Genomic DNA, 17,500 nt, shown 5'->3' on the forward strand with positions numbered 1-17,500 from the left:
CCAAAGAAGGGTCACATTTAGGTCATTTTACTGAAGGTTATATCCAAAGCGACTTCCAATCCATTCATTGACACACCGACGGCGGAGTCAACCGCGCACGGCGACAGTGAGCTCGTCAGGAACCTTGCTAAAGGACACCTCGACACTTCGAGGAGCCGGGGATCAAACTAGCAGTCTTCGGGTTTCCAGTCGGCCCGCTCTACCCCCTGAGCTACTGCGGCCCTCACCGATAATGAACTGTCATTTATCTTCCTATTTCAGATCACGCGGGATTTCCTTTGAGATCCCGCTGGACGGCGACCTATCAGGGCTGTCCGGGGAAGGCTCCTCCCACCGCGGAGGCATGACCCGTTCGGCCAGCTCCGACGGTCTGGGGTTCAAAGTTCACTATGCAACGCGCGGCGTTGGCCTGAGGCGCCACCAGTCCCTCGTGCCCGTCGCTGTGAACGGACAGAAGGACAGCAGACACATCGCCGAGGAGGAGGAGGACTACGGCTCCCAGAAGCCCCTGGGGCGGAACAACACGTTCTCGATCAAGAACCAAAGCAGGTACAGGAGTCTTTGTGGAACACCAAATGTGGGAGTGTTTATTTCGATGAAACAGAAGCCATCGTTTCTGAAAGATATCCTCGCTGTTCTTTTATTTGATTTTATTTATCCAATGTGTTGACACATGGACACCATCCCTTCACTCCAGGTATTCCAACGGCGGGATCCCGGACGGCCCCCACCACGGTAACCACGGCAACCACGGCGGCCGCATCAGCCCCACCACGCCCCCCAGCATCGAGGAGGCCCTGAAGATCATCCACGACAACGAGCGGCCCCACGCCAGCCTGGGCCTCGGGGCCCCGGACAACGGCTTCTTCCTCCACGGGGGGGAGGCCCCCGACCGCCAGGGGCCCCCCGGCCTGGGCCAAGACCCGGGCTCTCCCGCCAAGGCCGAGCGCGAGCCCAGCTCCCTGTCCACGGACGAGGTGGACACGGGCATCCACGTGAGGACGGAGGACATCCAGAGCCTGGACGAGGACTCCTCCTCCCTGAGGGACTACTCAGACATCGACCCAGACTACGAGGCCACCACCCGCTCCTGCCCACTGCCCAACAGGCAGGACAGGTCTGTGGGGGGGGGGAGGAGGAGACGGAGGAGGAGGGGGTGCTAGGGGCGGGCCCGCCGACGACGCCCACCCCGTAGGGGAGAGAGGGGAGGGGGCTGAGCGGAGCAGCCCCCTCCGGCCGCGGGCGGGGTCCACGCTGCCCAGGTCCCACACCGTCAGCCCCGTCTCCTCCTCCACCGGCGGGTCGGGGCTGGTCCGCATGACCAGCTTCGCCGAGCAGAAGTTCAGGAAGCTGGAAGGGAGGAGCAGCGGGGGGACCACGCCAGAGAGCTCCGAGCTCAACCTGTCCTACCCGCGGCCCGCCAGAGCCCTGTCCCTCGAGGTGAGGAGCCACCACCGGCCGGAACCGCCCTCCCAGCTGTGTCCTGGCACACTTTCACTATTTATGATAACACAGGGATTACCGCGTTGTTCGTTTTCAATATGGGGAAAAACGCAGCATTTTCACGAGCAACTTTATAATTATGGATATTTCATGTTTGCCCTGCCTGCATACTCTATGTGTATATATATGCGAAGTTTTCAATATTTTTAATGCAGTACAATACCTTCGGGTTTTACAGTTTTCACATAAAGTATCTGTAGAAATTCATATTTAAGAGAATAACTGGTCCGTCTGAATTTAAAGAACGATTAAACTTGTGCTTCCTCTGCAGAGCGCTGGTCCCCCGCTGCCCATCAGCTCTCCAAACACGCCCTCACCCAGGGACCCCACCCACCTGCTGGCCTCAGAGATGGTGCACCTCAAGATGAAGCTGGAGGAGAAACGCCGGGCCATAGAGGCCCAGAAGAAGAAGGTAAGGCAGGGCATGGCCAGCAGAGATGGATGGATGAGTGGATGGATGAATAGATTAATAAAGGAAGACTGGATCAATTTATCTATGGATACATTGAATAATTTGGGTGATTATATAAATTCATAAATGGCTGGATAAATGCGTGATGTGCAGAATGGTTGATTTAATGGATAAATCAATTAATGAATCAAACGACATATGTATCGACGAATTGAAGAAAAAATTGGATGCATGGGTGAATAAAAGATGGGATGAATAGCATTTATAAATCAGAGCTTCTTTTACTTTAAAAAGGTGGAGGCAGCTTTCACGCGCCACCGCCAGAGGATGGGCAGAACAGCCTTCCTCAACGTGGTGCGGAGGAAAGGCATCACCTCCCCGGTCAGCAGTCACAGCACGGAGTCGGCAGCAGCAGCGGAAGCAGAGCCAGAGCCAGAGCCCGCTCCCAGGGAGCCCAGCGAGCTCGCCAGCCTGGGCCGGGCAGAGAGGTGCAAGCCCGACGGAGCAGCGCCAAAGTCCCCCTGTGAAGACGGTAGGTCCCCTTAGAGTCCCCCTGTGAAGACGGTAGGTCCCCTTAAAGTCCCCCTGTGAAGACGGTAGGTCCCCTTAAAGTCCCCCTGTGAAGACGGTAGGTCCCCTTAGAGTCCCCCTGTGAAGACGGTAGGTCCCCTTAAAGTCCCCCTGTGAAGACGATAGGTCCCCTTAAAGTCCCCTAGGTCCCCTTAAAGTCCCCCTGTGAAGACGGTAGGTCCCCTTAGAGTCCCCCTGTGAAGATGGTAGGTCCCCTTAGAGTCCCCCTGTGAAGACGGTAGGTCCCCTTAGAGTCCCCCTGTGAAGACGGTAGGTCCCCTTAAAGTCCCCCTGTGAAGACGGTAGGTCCCCTTAGAGTCCCCCTGTGAAGACGGTAGGTCCACTTAGAGTCCCCCTGTGAAGACGGTAGGTCCCCTTAAAGTCCCCCTGTGAAGACGGTAGGTCCCCTTAAAGTCCCCCTGTGAAGACGGTAGGTCCCCTTAAAGTCCCCCTGTGAAGACGGTAGGTCCCATTAAAGTCCCCCTGTGAAGACGGTAGGTCCCATTAAAGTCCCCCTGTGAAGACGGTAGGTCCCATTAAAGTCCCCCTGTGAAGACGGTAGGTCCCCTTAAAGTCCCCTAGGTCCCCTTAAAGTCACCCTGTGAAGACGGTAGGTCCCCTTAGAGTCCCCCCGTGAAGACGGTAGGTCCCCTTAAAGTCCCCCTGTGAAGACGGTAGGTCCCCTTAAAGTCCCCCTGTGAAGATGGTAGGTTCCCTTAAAGTTTTTAAGTTTGATGCGTGCGGAACACACGTGCAGAGATACATGCAGACACAAAAAGGCTGTTTACTGGTAGTAGTGAAAACAAGAAAGAGGCAAAAAGTCAATAACAAAAATAGAAAAACAACTCGAAAATTACTTTTAAAAGTTTCTCAATTATATAATCTGTACAAAATCACAGAGCAGCAAACATTACCGCTGTGTATGTGTATTTTGTTTTTTGTCTGAAGTGCAGTGCCTGTTAAAAATGTGCCTGTCTTGCCCTTCTGTATTTTCTTCAAAAACCGCTCATCCAAACAACAAACTCAACCTGCACTTCCCTCGCTCATGAACAACACACCCGCCAATTGTGAAATCGATTAAATGAACGGTTGTCAAGAAAATCGAAGGAAAGCCAGACAGACATACAGAGACACTGCAACTTCCCTGCCTCTTCGGAACGGGTCGAGGTTGCAGCTTTCTCTAGAACCGCTCATCCAAACCCCCTCAAACTAAACACTGCGGTTCCTTGGGGCCTCTGTAATTAACCTGCCAAGTGTGAGATCGGATGACAGACATACTGTATTCGAAGGACAGGAGAGGAGAGGAGGATAGAAGGAAATAAGGGGTGTAGAGGAGAGGAAACAAGAAGAGGAAAGAGGAGAAGGAGAAAACTCGAAGGACAGACAGACATACTGTACATACATACATACAGAGACTCCTTTAATTATGTTAGATGTGTACCTTGCCTGGGACTGTGAATATAAACTAGTGTGATGCTATAATATAATGCTATTGTAGCTGCAAGGGCTAATTGCTTACAGATTACCCTATTGATGAATATAGGGCATTCCAGGTGTACATTTGTGAGTTTATCATCATTAAATACAATCAGACAAGAGCTTAGTTTTATTAAGCGACAAAGAGGCCATAATGCGAGCATCCTCTTGGTTGCTTGAGGCTAAGTACAATGCAACTCTCCTCATTGATACAATTGCCTTTTTACCTTGTTGCAGACAATATACTAAATAAACTAAACAAACTTAACTCCAGGAGGCTTGTGAAGACCGAGCAACAAAAAGGCCAGGTTGACTGAGCAATGAAAAGGACAAGAGTTAAATACCAAAACAAACGTAACCAAAAAGCTAACATGAGGTTGACTGGAGATTGTTCATAAATTGAACCCCCCTGCTGGCCAGGAGGTGAAGTGCTGGATCCCTTACCCATTTAATGCACTGAAGGATTGATTGGTTGATGTTTCCCCTGCTCTCCCAGGCGTGGGTTCTGGGGAGATCGACATCACGGAGTACACGCGCTCCATCGAGAGGCTGAACACGTCGCTGGGCTTCCTGCAGACGGAGATGCAGCGTCTGGCCCAGCAGCAGGAGACCATCATGTCCATGAGGGAGCAGCAGGCCTGGGTCATCCCGCCTCCGGCCCCCTCCCCACACAGGTACCAGGCTGAGGGGGAGTCAGGGACAGACCCACACGCTACACTGCCGATTCACTGCTATTGGATTTACAAATGATTTTGTTAAATGAATGATGTACTTATGTCATTGGTTATGATGAAACATCGACACCAACGCAAGGTCAACAGGAGTACATTTGAGCCTGGCTGATATTTAAACACATGGTAAATGGTGCACGGTAAATGGACTGCATTTATATTGCACTTTTCTAACCAGTTGCCACTGAAAGGGCTTCACAATATCGCCTCACATTCAGCCATTCATACACACATTCACCTCATCCCACCGACGGCGGCGTCGGCCATGCATGGCTACAGCCAGCCCGTCAGGAGCAGTCACGGTGAGGGGTCTTGCTGAGGGACACCTCCACAATCGACAACCTTCTGGTGACCAGCCAACCCGCTCTACCTCCTGAGCCACATGGATTAGATTGGTGCATTCCAATAGTAAGACGTGTTCCTCTTCCTCTTCCTCCTCCTCCTCCTCCTCCTTCTCCTCCTCCTCCTCTTCCTCCTCCTCCTTTTCTTCCTCCTCCTCCTTCTCCTCCTCCTCCTTCTCCTCCTCCTCCTCCTCCTCCTCATCCTCCTCTTCCTCCTCCTCCTCCTCCTCCTCCTCCTTCTCCTCCTCCTCCTCTTCCTCCTCCTCCTTTTCTTCCTCCTCCTCCCTCCTCCTCCTCCTCCTTCTCCTCCCCCTCCTCCTCCTCCTCCTCCTCCTCCTCCTCCTCCTCCTTCTCCTCCTCCTCCTCCTCCTCCTCCTCCTCTTCCTCCTCCTCCTCCTCCTCTTCCTCCTCCTCCTCCTCTTCCTCCTCCTCCTCCTCCTCCTCTTCCTCCTCCTCCTCCTCCTCCTCCTCTTCTTCCTCCTCCTCCTCCTCCTCCTCCTCTTCCTCCTCCTCCTCCTCCTCCTCCTCTTCCTCCTTCTCCTCCTCCTCCTCTTCCTCCTCCTCCTCCTTCTCCTCCTCCTCCTCCTCCTCCTCCTCCTCCTCCTCTTCCTCCTCCTCCTCCCCCAACAGACAGCTCAGAGAGCTGCGCAGCAGCAGCGTGGTGGGCCGGGGGTCGGGCCGTGGCTCCGTGGGGTCACTGTCTCCCATCCTGTCCTCGTCGGGGTCGCCCCGCGCCCCGCACCGCTCCCCCGCCGGGCTCAAGCGCCGCCCGGCCTCCTTCCACGCCAGGACGCCCCGCACCCCGCGGCCCAACGACCTGAAGGTCACGCCCTTCAGCCGCATGCTCAACACCCCCACCTCGGTGGACAGCCTGCCCCGGCTGCGGCGCTTCAGCCCCAGCCAGACCCAGACCAGCTCCTTCGCCTACCTGGGTCACGACGAGGGCCCCCTGGCCCTCGACAGCCTGGACCCCCAGGACCCCCTGGACCCCCAGCAGAGGGACAGGCACCCGGAGGAGGGGCCGAGGCAGAGTGCGGGCGCTCTCCGGCCTCCCGCCAAAGGAGCCGACGCCGAGCCCGACCCCGGGGAGCGGCGGGAGGTGGCGGCGGCGGGGAAGGCGACCGAGGGGGTGATCTCGTCGGAGGTGCGGAGCCAGCCGGGGGCGGACCACCAGGGGCACGGCCGGCGGCAGGGGACGGCGGAGCAGAGCGACCCGGGCAGGAGAGACCTGAGGGAGGTGCCCCTGTTCCAGAAGGACGACACAGAGGAAGAGGCAGCGTTGGATGGAGGTGCGGGGAGGGATGCCTACGGAGATGACCAGAAGATGTGCTGTGGCTTCTTCTTTAAGGTGCGTCTGGGCTGCACCTAGGCTTCATTTATACACAATTTGTGAAATTCGATTTATCCATTTTTGATGCTGTTGGCTGCGGGTTGTTGCTGCTGTTTGGGATGTTTATTGAGTTGTTGTCTGATACTTATTGATTCGCCAATTTCATTAACATATAACATAACAACACACACACCACCCACCCCCACAACCAGGATGATGCCAAAGGTCAAGAGGACATGGCAGCCAAGAGAGAAGCTCTGCTGGAGAAGAGGCTGAGGAGGGAGAAGGAGGCGCAGGAGAAGAAAGTACAGCAGGAACAGGAACAGGAGGAGAAGAAGGAGGCTGCAAGGTCAGTCTGCTCTCTGTTACCTCTCCTCCTCTCCTCTCCCTTCACCTCTCATCTTCTCTCTCTCTCCTCTCCTCTCCTCACCTCTTCTCGTTTTCCCCTTCTCCCCTCTCCTCTTCTACTTCCCTCTCCTGTACTCCCTTTATTTCCTTCTATCCTCCTCTCCTCACATCCTCTCGTCTCCCCTCCCCTCTCATCTTCTCCCTCTCCTCCTCTCTCATGACCTCTTCTCTCTTTCTCCTTCTCCCCTATCCTCTCATCTTCTACCTCTCCTCCTCCTCTCCTCCCCACCCCACTCCTCTCCCGCCACAAGCCCTCCCGAGTGGCGGAAGAAAACATCCTTCAAACTAAAGGGGTAATCCGTGTCTTAGGTTGAGGGCGGAGGAGGAGCTGCAGAAGAAGGACGACGAGAAAGCGAGGAGGGATTACATCAAGAACGAGTACTTGAGGAGGAAACAGCTCAAGCTGATGGACGACATGAACGACGTCATCAAGCCCCGCTCAGGAAGCCTGAAGAAAAAGCCCCGCCCTAAATCCATCCACCGGGACGTTGTGGAGTCGCCCAAGCCCCCAGTCAGGGCAGCAGGTGAGCAGCCACATGCACGCCTGTTGCACAACACTAGCAATAGCACAAACACACTCAGCCATCCTGACCCTTGGTGTTGTGGTTGTAGGGGTGCGTCCTCGTGGGTATTCCGTATCCAGTGTCTCCCTGGCCTCCCTGAACCTCGGTGACAATGAAAGCAACCAATCAGACAACAGGAAAACTCCCAGGTAAACAATAATTGTAATTTTGTTTCTCCTGTAAACGAGTAAAATGTGAATAAGCCCCAACGGAATAATACATTAAAGGTGAGGTTCGTAGAATTGGATAAGTTCCCCAAGAAGCTTAAGCCTCTATCGAACGCGGACATCAAAGACCACTTCACTGTGCCTGTGAAGACAAGCATGCTCCGTCCTTCCTACAAAATATCCTACATGTTTAGAGTTTTAACACTTTTTAATCCGAGTGTAAAATACTCTAGCAAATGACAGTTTGCAAATAAGGGGGATTCTTATTAATATGAAGTGGGTGTGCATTATTTAATGCATCCATGTTCTGGAGACTTTTTGGGGTTGATTCCCTGTTCGGTTAAAGTAGGCTATCACTCTTTCTGAGAAAGTTTGTACCCGAAACTAAACTGTATCCAAAACTAAACGCACACTGTCATGTTATCAAAAGCAATCTATGTCACACGCTGCAGAGCAAATAAACATTTGCTTGTAGTGCCGCCTGCTATCAAGATTAATGGCGAATGCATATAACATATAGTGATAATTACACGTCTATGAATGTATTATCCACCACTTTTGATACAATAAGAGGACTATGTGTTAATAGGCTATTAAGTAGTATTTATCTAGTTCTGCCTTGTCCTTCAACATGACTTGTGACCATGGTGACAAACCTAATTGTGATGGTTAAAGGGATTTTTTTTGCCGGATAGAGACATCAAAAATCAACCATGGTGGATTAGAATGTACACTTTTTTAGCAACAAAAAATATTTTAGACATAGAGGCCAGTACAGGCCACTATAGTGGTTGTAAAGGGAGGGGTGACAGGGGTGAATTCAGTTGGTTGCAATCTGACACCTCAGCGCTAGTTGCTACTAAATCCTACACTGGAGCTTTAAGCATTTAGTTGCGTGTTTAGGTTGCTTGAGTAATGTATGTCGAAACTAAATAATCAAGCAACAGTGCCCTTTTCTAATGATCCTTCCTCATTCAAACATCCCTCCTACCGTCTCTGGTCATCCCTGTGCTATTTGTTTGTTCATATAGGAAACTATATCGTACTGAAATGACCCTCTTTCTATTGTCGACAATGTCACTATAATCAAGCAACATTGTATAATCTTCAACTGCCGGTGATAATATATGCAACTGTTCCTTTCATTGTTGTTCCAATGAAATATACCACAGTTGAACTAGTACAGCAATAACCCATCCCATAACCTGACAGTCATTTTTCATTGTCCTCCCTTGCAAGCGACGTGTGTGTTACCATCTGATATCCCACACTGTCTAATCCTCTACCTCTTGTTTTGCACGCAACCCCTCAGAGGCAATAAAGTAGCTTCCTGTCATATATCGTTCTTTCTTAGCTCTCCCAAAGAAAGAAAGGGAAGGTTAGTAAGGCACAACAGAACTAGTCAAACCGGCCGTTACCCGCCTAGACCGTTCACAAGAGAAGCAGCTCCATCCACACCTAGCAGAGCTTTACTCCATCTCTCCACCACGCCGTCCATTCTCTTGATACTATGTGTCACCGGCAGCAGACAACAGCAGTCATAACAGCCCTCACACAAGTGATGTGTGTGAAATGAAACAGATGGATCAAAGGTTGACAGTTCATTGTGCTGCTCTCAAAACCTGCCACGCCATTGCCTATGCTGCTTCCACTGCTCCTTTGCTCTTGATGAATAGAAAGTAACCCTTGCCCTCTGTAGTGCTGCTCTCTCTGGCTGCTGCGTGCATCATTCCCTCCCGCGCCGGCTTCCCCCGATGCTTCCAGCCCTATGGTTGTGTGTGCCTCCTTCCAGGACTTCTGCAGTCTGCCTCCCATGCCTCTCAATCTGGCCTCGCTATAAGGGCTTTCGGTCCACGCTTTGCTGAACACGTCTGATTATGTCTCCACGCTTTACTGCGCTAAGGCTGGCTGTGTACAGTGAGAGAGAACAGGCCCGGCTGAGAGCGCAGTGCACAGTGTATGACCCGGTTTGGCTGCCGCTCTCTCTGCTGCTATATGTGTTCGCTGGTCTTCGTTGTCTCGTGCCACTGATATCGTCTGCATGTCTGCTCTGCCTTTTTTTGACCCTTGTTTTTTTGGTTTGTTGTGTTTGTTGTGTTTGTTGTTGTTGTTTTCTTATTAAAAAATATATATTTTCGGTTGTTTGCATTCCGACATGTAATGCCTGTGTTTGTTGTGACGTCCATCCAGGCCCGACTCCGCGGGGGGCTTTTCTTCCTGTCCGTCAGCTGGAAGCCGCAACGGAGAGAAAGGACTGGGAGATTGAGTCCACCACCTCCTCCACACCCTCCAACACAGAGTACACAGGTACACAGGGAGCCACTGCTCCATCCCAAACCCAGGGAATTAGGAATCGTACAATACATTTTATTTTTTTTTGTGCTGTTTATCACAGCACAAAGGACCTTGTTCCTAAGACTAGAGCAGATTTATATAGCGTATGGATAGTTTAAGTTAAGTGTAGTTGTTTTCTAAGGCAGATGCACTGTGTTTCCCCCACAGGACCCAAGTTGTACAAGGAACCAAGTGCCAAATCAAACAAACACATCATACAGAACGCCCTGGCTCACTGCTGCCTGGCGGGCAAGGTCAACGAAGGACAGAAGAACAAGATACTGGATGTGAGTTTTGGTATTTTTCTTGGTTCATGTTTGAGTCTATAATATGCTCTATTTGACAAACATATTGACTTTGTAAGTATGGTAGGAAATCAAACCATTAGTCCGCCGCTGGTGACAAACCCCCTTCTCATCCTCATACACATGTTCCATTCTATATCCGTTGTCCAACTTCTGCAGGAAATGGAGAAGTCGGAGGCCAACAACTTCCTGGTGTTGTTCCGCGACGCGGGGTGTCAGTTCAGGTCGGTGTACACCTACTGCCCCGAGTCGGAGGAGATGACCAAGCTGGCCGGCATCGGCCCCAAGAGCATCACCACCAAGATGGTGGAGGGCCTGTACAAGTACAACTCTGACAGGAAGCAGTTCAGCCACATCCCGGCCAAGACCATGTCGGCCAGCGTGGACGCCGTCACCATCGCCAGCCACCTGTGGCAGACCAAGAAGCAGAGCACCCCCAAAAAACTGCAGCCCAAGTAGCGCAGGACTGAACACACACACACACAGACGCACGCACACGACAAAGACATCTCTCGATCATCAGGATTACCCATATGAATGGGGGCTTGGTGTAAATATCTTTTTCATCCAAGGGCCAAGTGGTTGTTGACTTGGCAACTGGAATGTAGGACGGAGAGCTTCAACAAAAGGGCATCGCAGTAAACAGAACCGAGTGGGACAACTAAGACTTTTCAATGAGGGCGGTGTACTGTATGTGTGTGTGTCTGTCTGTGTGTGTGTGTGTGTGTGTGTGTGTGCGTGTGTGTGTGTATACTTGTGTTGGCATGTGTATCCATGTTCTTCTGTGCCAAAAAAACGAAAGTAAAGAAGAGGCGATGGACCTTTGCCTTACCTTGTAGTACCGCTGAAGCACTGAATGTCACTCCTCAGTTAGAGGCAGTTTGGTTATTCTGAGTTGATCATGTGTGGCCTTATGCTTGTTGTGTGTCTCTAACGGAGAAGCCTGCGGGGTAAAGTCTGGTGGGTGGCGGTGTACATGCCTGTCGCAGACTCTGTTGTGATGTGAGCGTTTTTCCCTCTCCCCTCCCCTCACTCAAACATCTTCTCCACCATTTCCAGGAGGAAATGGTTTGGGAGTTTTAACGAAAGAGAGAGAATGTGAGAGAACAACTTTTTTTTGTATTAGCACTTAGAATGCATTGTACAAGGTGAATGGAATGGTCTAAATGTGTATGAATAGTGAAGTGCCAAGATTGAGGGAAATACCTCAAGTTGTTGAATTGCCGTAACTTTCCATTGAGTGTATGATGATGATGATGATGATGATGAGAATGATTATGATGATGAGGATGAAATCATTTAGTGTTTTATCATGAAACTTACTCTGGAAAGCACCTACAACCGACTTGTTTAATTTATTTCATTTCACAATAATGCTTTGACTGTCTGACACGAGGCATTTTGGGGATGTTGTTTTTATCTGAGTAACACAATGAACGTAATGTTTATGAGTTCAATATGCTTGTACATAATTGATATTTCATTCAAAATGAATGACTGATTAGTCACCTTTTGAGTAGCTTTAATCGTTCATCCTTAGCATATATAATGTATCATAGGGCCTTTTGTCGTACTGAAAAAGCAGTGTGATCGTTCACCAGTGTTGATAACACAATTGTGATTATTATAGACACCCCTCCACTGTGTCCTTAATCTGTGCAATCTATGGAGAGTTAATACAATTCTAATCACGTTGCATTCTGGGCATTAAATTAGTCACTTTGCTGTGGATAAAGCCCCCCTAAATACATTGAAATTCACAACCTAAACCTAAATCAAACGTGTATATACCAGATCGTTAGCAACAATAATAGCAGTAGATGATCCAACATAGTTGACCTAATTGCTCACTGAACCTTCTAACCATATTCCTCACCCTGTAACACCGACATGCAGTTGGTTTTATTTGTGCATCGTTACATGTTAATTTTCCTTTTTGCATATATCCATGTATTATGTGTTTACACTGTACATATATATTTTGTCATATGAAAGTATTTTTTGTAAGCTGCATTTACCGTTGGAGGGTTTTGTCAGCACAATTGTAAAGGAAACAGAACAGTGTTCAGCGTGTAGCTTGGAAAAAAAGGACCTGGTGTGAAGTCCTAATTCGTGCTCTAGAGTGATAACTTCAGCAGCACAGAGTGATCGGATTCGAGGAGTTTAAAGTCTTACTATTTTTCCAACCTGATTTCATTTTGTTTTTAATTCATCAAGACGTTTATGGACCTTGTTATTTTCTATTAATTTGAGCTATTAAATTGCCAACTATCAACTGTCATCCTTGTGTCTAATTCATTATTTTCTGTTTAGTTATACTTAAATGTCTGCATAAAGGCACACGCACGTACACACACACACACACACACACACACACACACACACACACACACACACACACACACACACACACACACACACACACACACACACACACACACACACACACAGGCACAATGCCATTTTGATGACACTTTCATCATTACAATAAGCAAACATGAAGGTCAGATCTTCAGATACATTTTCTAAATTCAAAGGGAAAGTTATCCAGGGGGCTCAGGTTGAGGGGGAGCCCTCTGTTGATTGGTTGACTAGGGCTGTTCTCTTGACAACCGGCGGGCTGGGTGGAGGGACGGCCCCGCGCCACAGCAGCAGCAGAAGGCAAACATCGAGTAGGAGCAGCCGAGGCGGACAGAGAGGAGAGGAGAGCCACCAACGCAGCAGCAGACGTACTCTGACAACCCCGAACTATACCATCGTCACGGCGTTTGGCGTCAACAGCCCAGTACGCTCTTGTTTTCGTCTCATGCATTTTTAGAAAGAGGTAAGCATTAATCGCCCTTATTTCCAACCGCGTACGACATGGGGAAAGCTGTCAGTCCCCACCCCGCCCGACCGGCTAGCGGAGGATGCCCGTCTTCAATGCTTCTTGGCCTGGCTTCTTCTGTTCAGTGTGCATGGCCCTTTCGTCGCAACAGTTCAGGACATTTAGTTTTAATCGTTTAAGAACTTCTCCTTGTTTTGATGGATTTATTTGAAGGTTTCCGCTTAATTCGCTATGTAACAAGTAGATAAGCTTCTTATAGGGACTTGTGCATCAGTGACAGTGTTATTAGCTTAGCTAGGCTAATCAATCTGAAGCAATGCACCCTCCTGCATTATCTCACCATAATGAATACATCAACCGCTGGGTAGCTATGTTGTTTTGACAGTGTAATAACTGAAACCAAGCCAAGGAAATTAGTGTTAGAAGACCTAAATGCTGTTGAGGGCAGCCTTGTTTTCGTAGTCTAACGTTGCCTAACGTTACCTCACGAAGGTACATTCCTCCCAGTTACGTTGCAGTCTGTTGCTCTCCTTCATGGACAACTTATTACCCTGTAGTTCAGCATATGCTCGGTCTATACACTGATATAATAAACAAAGAGTATCCCATGTTTGGTTTTCTGTGATTAGTTGATCTATATCTGAATAACATACTGCATTTTTTGCTTATGATATTCTGGTCACAAAGAGAGAGCTTATTACTGTTTTTGTTGAGATGATAACCACAATTTTTGTATGTAATTATCACCAGAAATCTGTTTCAGTCGCACACTGAATTCTGGTAATGCCTGCCATTGTTTTAGTGGTTTTAGGGTAGCATTATCTTTATTTTACATATATTTTTAAGTCAAATTTATTTTGATAGGTCTAAATCAGTTTGTATCAAATGGCGGCAAAAATACACACATAACATTAGATCTGTTTAGATGAATAGCCACTATCAGTAGCTAGAATATATATATTATTTATTTAATCTGAATCATTTCATTGCATAATGAATCTTTGTTATGATCCCCACATATAATTGAGTAGTCATTTATTCGAGTAAATGATAACATATACATAGCAAACAACCTTTGGAGTTATGAGTTTCGCTTTTTGATTTGGTGTCCTATCTTGGGCAGCCCGTCGTCATCATGACAGCGGAAGAAACCATCAACGTGAAGGAGGTGGAGATCATCAAGGTGATCCTGGACTTCCTCAACTCCCGGAAGTTACACATCAGCATGCTGGCCCTGGAGAAGGAGAGTGGCGTCATCAACGGACTGTACTCTGATGACATGCTCTTCCTCAGGTAGAAAGAAGAAATACAATCCAGAATCAACAACAAACCCCCCCTTCCTTTGTGCGCTGGAGTACGGATCATTTCTATGTTATGTCATCGTAGATTCATTCAGAGCGAATGAAAGGACAGATGGATACAGATAAAGGAAACAACAATAATCGCAGAACACGCATCCCTATGATTAGTTTTCGATGGCATTTGACACTTTTTCTATCATAAACAACAGTTTAATGCCACCCTGCAGATTTGAATTGGTGCTCCTCGTCAGATTAATTTGAGGCACTTTGACCTCTGGTATAGCTGGAAGATAATGTACAAAACCCCTTTCCTTTTGGTCTTTCATCCAAGTTGTTGAACGTTTAGTCATAGATTTTGAATGTTTGCTAATCAATGTGTGTGTGTGACTGTTGGGGCTTGTTTGCATGTGTGTTTGCATGCATGTGTGCGTTTGCGTGTGTGTGTGTGTGTGTGTGTCTGTGTGTGTGTTTCAGGCAACTGGTTCTTGATGGCCAGTGGGACGAGGTGCTGCAGTTCATTCAGCCATTAGAGTGCATGGAAAAGTTTGATGGAAAAAGGTGAATGAGTTTGATTCTCCTTCTCTTATGACACTGTGGATGTATAATGTTACAGGATGTTTTGAATTATTAAAAATAAATGAATAATAGTTTTTCGGAGATACTGAACACTATCCCAGAAGAAATGCTTATCCTAATTCCTAGAATTATAATTCTATACCCTTATAAATGTCTGAACTGTTGGTGCCTAGTGTTAATAATGCATTCATTGTTACAAACTAAGTGCTGAATACCTTTTCATTTGAGTAGTGCTCTGCAGTGGGGTAGCACCAGTGCCAGTCAGTATTTGGGTCTCATCATCTTTTCTGGTGCATCAGGTTCCGCTACATCGTGCTGAAGCAGAAGTTCTTGGAGGCTCTGTGTGTGAACAACGCCATGTCGGCCGAGGACGAGCCGCAGCACGTGAGTCAGCTCTCCCTCTCACGCAGAACATCAGCATGTTACACTAGAGCAGTACTAGCATGTTACACTAGAGCAGTACTAGCATGTTACACTAGATTAGTACTAGCATGTTACACTAGTGCAGTACTAACATGTTACACTAGAGCAGTACTAGCATGTTACACTAGATTAGTACTAGCATGTTACACTAGTGCAGTACTAGCATGTTACACTAGTGCAGTACTAGCATGTTACACTAGTGCAGTACTAACATGTTACACTGGTGCAGTACTAACATGTTACACTAGTGCAGTACTAGCATGTTACACTAGTGCAGTACAGCCCATACAGCTCATCAAACAGCTCATCAATTACAATTCAAATCTTTATGCAGGCAGACATTTAGAATTTATTGTAGAAAATAAATGTATTCTGTGCCAATACACAGTTCAAATTACCATTGTTATACACTTTAAAAAAATAAAATACATAGCATGATTTCCAACAAGTTGGACGTTCTTCTTTCTAAACACTGCATGCATTTAGTCATATTAAAGATACAATGGCTTTATATAGTCCAGAGTCCAGTGTCCACTCCATTCCAACCATTCAGTGTCAGAACATGAGAAGAGTGAGTCTGTGTGGTAGGTGTGGTTAAAAATATCCCAGCCAGTGTTTACATCAGCAGCAAAAGATTAAAATAAAACCCCAGTCATCTGGATTCACTACTCACTGCTCTTTGTTCTACCACTGTAGCACTTTAACCTGACTATGTTACTGTAACTGGACTTTTGTTCCAGTTGGACTTCAGACTCTGTCGATGGTCAATCTTAAAGTCGTGTTTGTGCGCTTCAGTTGGAGTTCACCATGCAGGAGGCCGTCAAGTGTCTCCACACCCTGGAGGAGTTCTGCCCCTGTAAGGACGACTACAGCAAACTGTGTCTGCTGCTGACCCTGCCGCGGCTCACCAACCACGCAGAGTTCAAGGTCAGCTGCTGGCCTGCTGTTGTGGGACTGATGTTTGCTATAAACAGTGCAGTAGACAAACCCTGATGATATCAAAGCATGTATGGCTATACTATATTGACATATTGGGTCTTATGCACACACACACGCAACACAAAGTGTCTCGTAAACTATGATCTACAAAATCTTATGTTGGCATACAGTTGAGGTGATATGTTACTGTTTATCCAGACTTTAATGTTGTGTGTTATTATATCATTCCATGTGGATCACAATACAATACCACTCGGCGAAGATAAAGAGGAGAGTTATCCCTTGGCCGCCCGGATTATGTTTTAGTTTGATATTATAAAAACAGTTCAGGTCAGGATCCCATGAAACAACAACAGTGTGTGCTGATGAGTCCCGTGTGTCCTCTCAGGACTGGAACCCCAGCACCGCGCGGGTGCACTGCTTCGAGGAGGCCTGCAACATGGTGGCAGAGTTCATCCCCGCTGACAGGAAGCTGAGCGAGGCCGGGTTCAAGGCCAGCGGGAACCGCCTCTTCCAGCTGCTCCTCAAGGGAGTCCTGTACGAGTGCTGCGTGGAGTTCTGCCAGGTAGGGAACCCGAAAGGACCTCTTCAAAGCCCCTTGAGATCTAGAAATAATAAATGCTGCTCAGCATAAAATGCTGGGAATTCTTGGAGCGCTTAAGCTTGAGTAACAGAATATGTTCTTCGTGAAGAATAATCTTGATGCAGCGCTTATGGTGCAAAACTGCAATAACCGGGAGAAGGAACAAATAAGTTAACAATGAAACAAATGGAAAACCAAATAAAAGTACATTTTCAGGTTGATTTAACAGGGTATTAAAGGTTATGAGTTCTTAACTATTGAAACATGACGTTGCACCTCAGCTGGACCATAGACAGACACACCAAAACATTGCCCCCCTGTAGATCTCGGCCCCCATCACCCGAGGAATCCCTCCTTAAAAAAAGGGGTGTGACTTAACATAACCAATCGGTGCACACCGCCCGTCGCTCCCTTGACTCTGTCTCTCTGTCGTCCCCCCCCCCCCCCCCCCCCCCCCCCCGCGTCGCAGAGCAAGGCCACCGGCGAGGAGATCACGGAGGGCGAGGTGCTCCTGGGCGTGGACATGCTGTGCGGCAACGGCTGCGACGACCTGGACCTGTCGCTGCTCTCCTGGATGCAGAACCTGTCGGCCGGCGTCTTCTCCTGCGCCTTCGAGCAGAAGCAGCTCAACATCCACGTGGACCGCGTGTCCAAGCCCGCCAAGACGGGCTACGCCGACCTGCTGACGCCGCTCATCAGCAAGCTGTCCCC

At 48.5% G+C, this 17,500-nt stretch overlaps 2 protein-coding genes across 2 annotated transcripts in view; both read left to right on the forward strand.

Moving 5' to 3' along the window:
• Positions 1–12,421, forward strand: part of camsap2b (calmodulin regulated spectrin-associated protein family, member 2b) — a 35,962-nt gene extending 23,541 nt beyond the window's left edge. The window contains 15 exon segments of the mRNA XM_030363789.1: positions 262–549; positions 698–1,151; positions 1,153–1,440; positions 1,775–1,915; positions 2,210–2,447; positions 4,458–4,635; positions 5,664–6,381; positions 6,576–6,712; positions 7,081–7,295; positions 7,384–7,483; positions 8,814–8,879; positions 9,692–9,749; positions 9,751–9,808; positions 10,004–10,122; positions 10,300–12,421. Of these exon segments, the coding sequence (XP_030219649.1) occupies positions 262–549; positions 698–1,151; positions 1,153–1,440; positions 1,775–1,915; positions 2,210–2,447; positions 4,458–4,635; positions 5,664–6,381; positions 6,576–6,712; positions 7,081–7,295; positions 7,384–7,483; positions 8,814–8,879; positions 9,692–9,749; positions 9,751–9,808; positions 10,004–10,122; positions 10,300–10,599 (3,358 nt within the window). The 3' untranslated portion in view covers positions 10,600–12,421.
• Positions 12,422–12,781: 360 nt separating this feature from the next.
• Positions 12,782–17,500, forward strand: part of wdr47a (WD repeat domain 47a) — a 13,622-nt gene continuing 8,903 nt past the window's right edge. The window contains exons 1-7 of the mRNA XM_030363503.1: positions 12,782–12,964; positions 14,091–14,260; positions 14,743–14,826; positions 15,144–15,228; positions 16,063–16,194; positions 16,595–16,771; positions 17,259–17,500. The exon at positions 17,259–17,500 is cut by the window's right edge and continues 273 nt beyond it. Of these exons, the coding sequence (XP_030219363.1) occupies positions 14,103–14,260; positions 14,743–14,826; positions 15,144–15,228; positions 16,063–16,194; positions 16,595–16,771; positions 17,259–17,500 (878 nt within the window). The 5' untranslated portion in view covers positions 12,782–12,964; positions 14,091–14,102. The remainder of the gene's footprint in view (positions 12,965–14,090; positions 14,261–14,742; positions 14,827–15,143; positions 15,229–16,062; positions 16,195–16,594; positions 16,772–17,258) is intronic.

Source organism: Gadus morhua, chromosome 8 (genome assembly GCF_902167405.1).
Source record: "Gadus morhua chromosome 8, gadMor3.0, whole genome shotgun sequence".
Taxonomy (NCBI): domain Eukaryota; kingdom Metazoa; phylum Chordata; class Actinopteri; order Gadiformes; family Gadidae; genus Gadus; species Gadus morhua.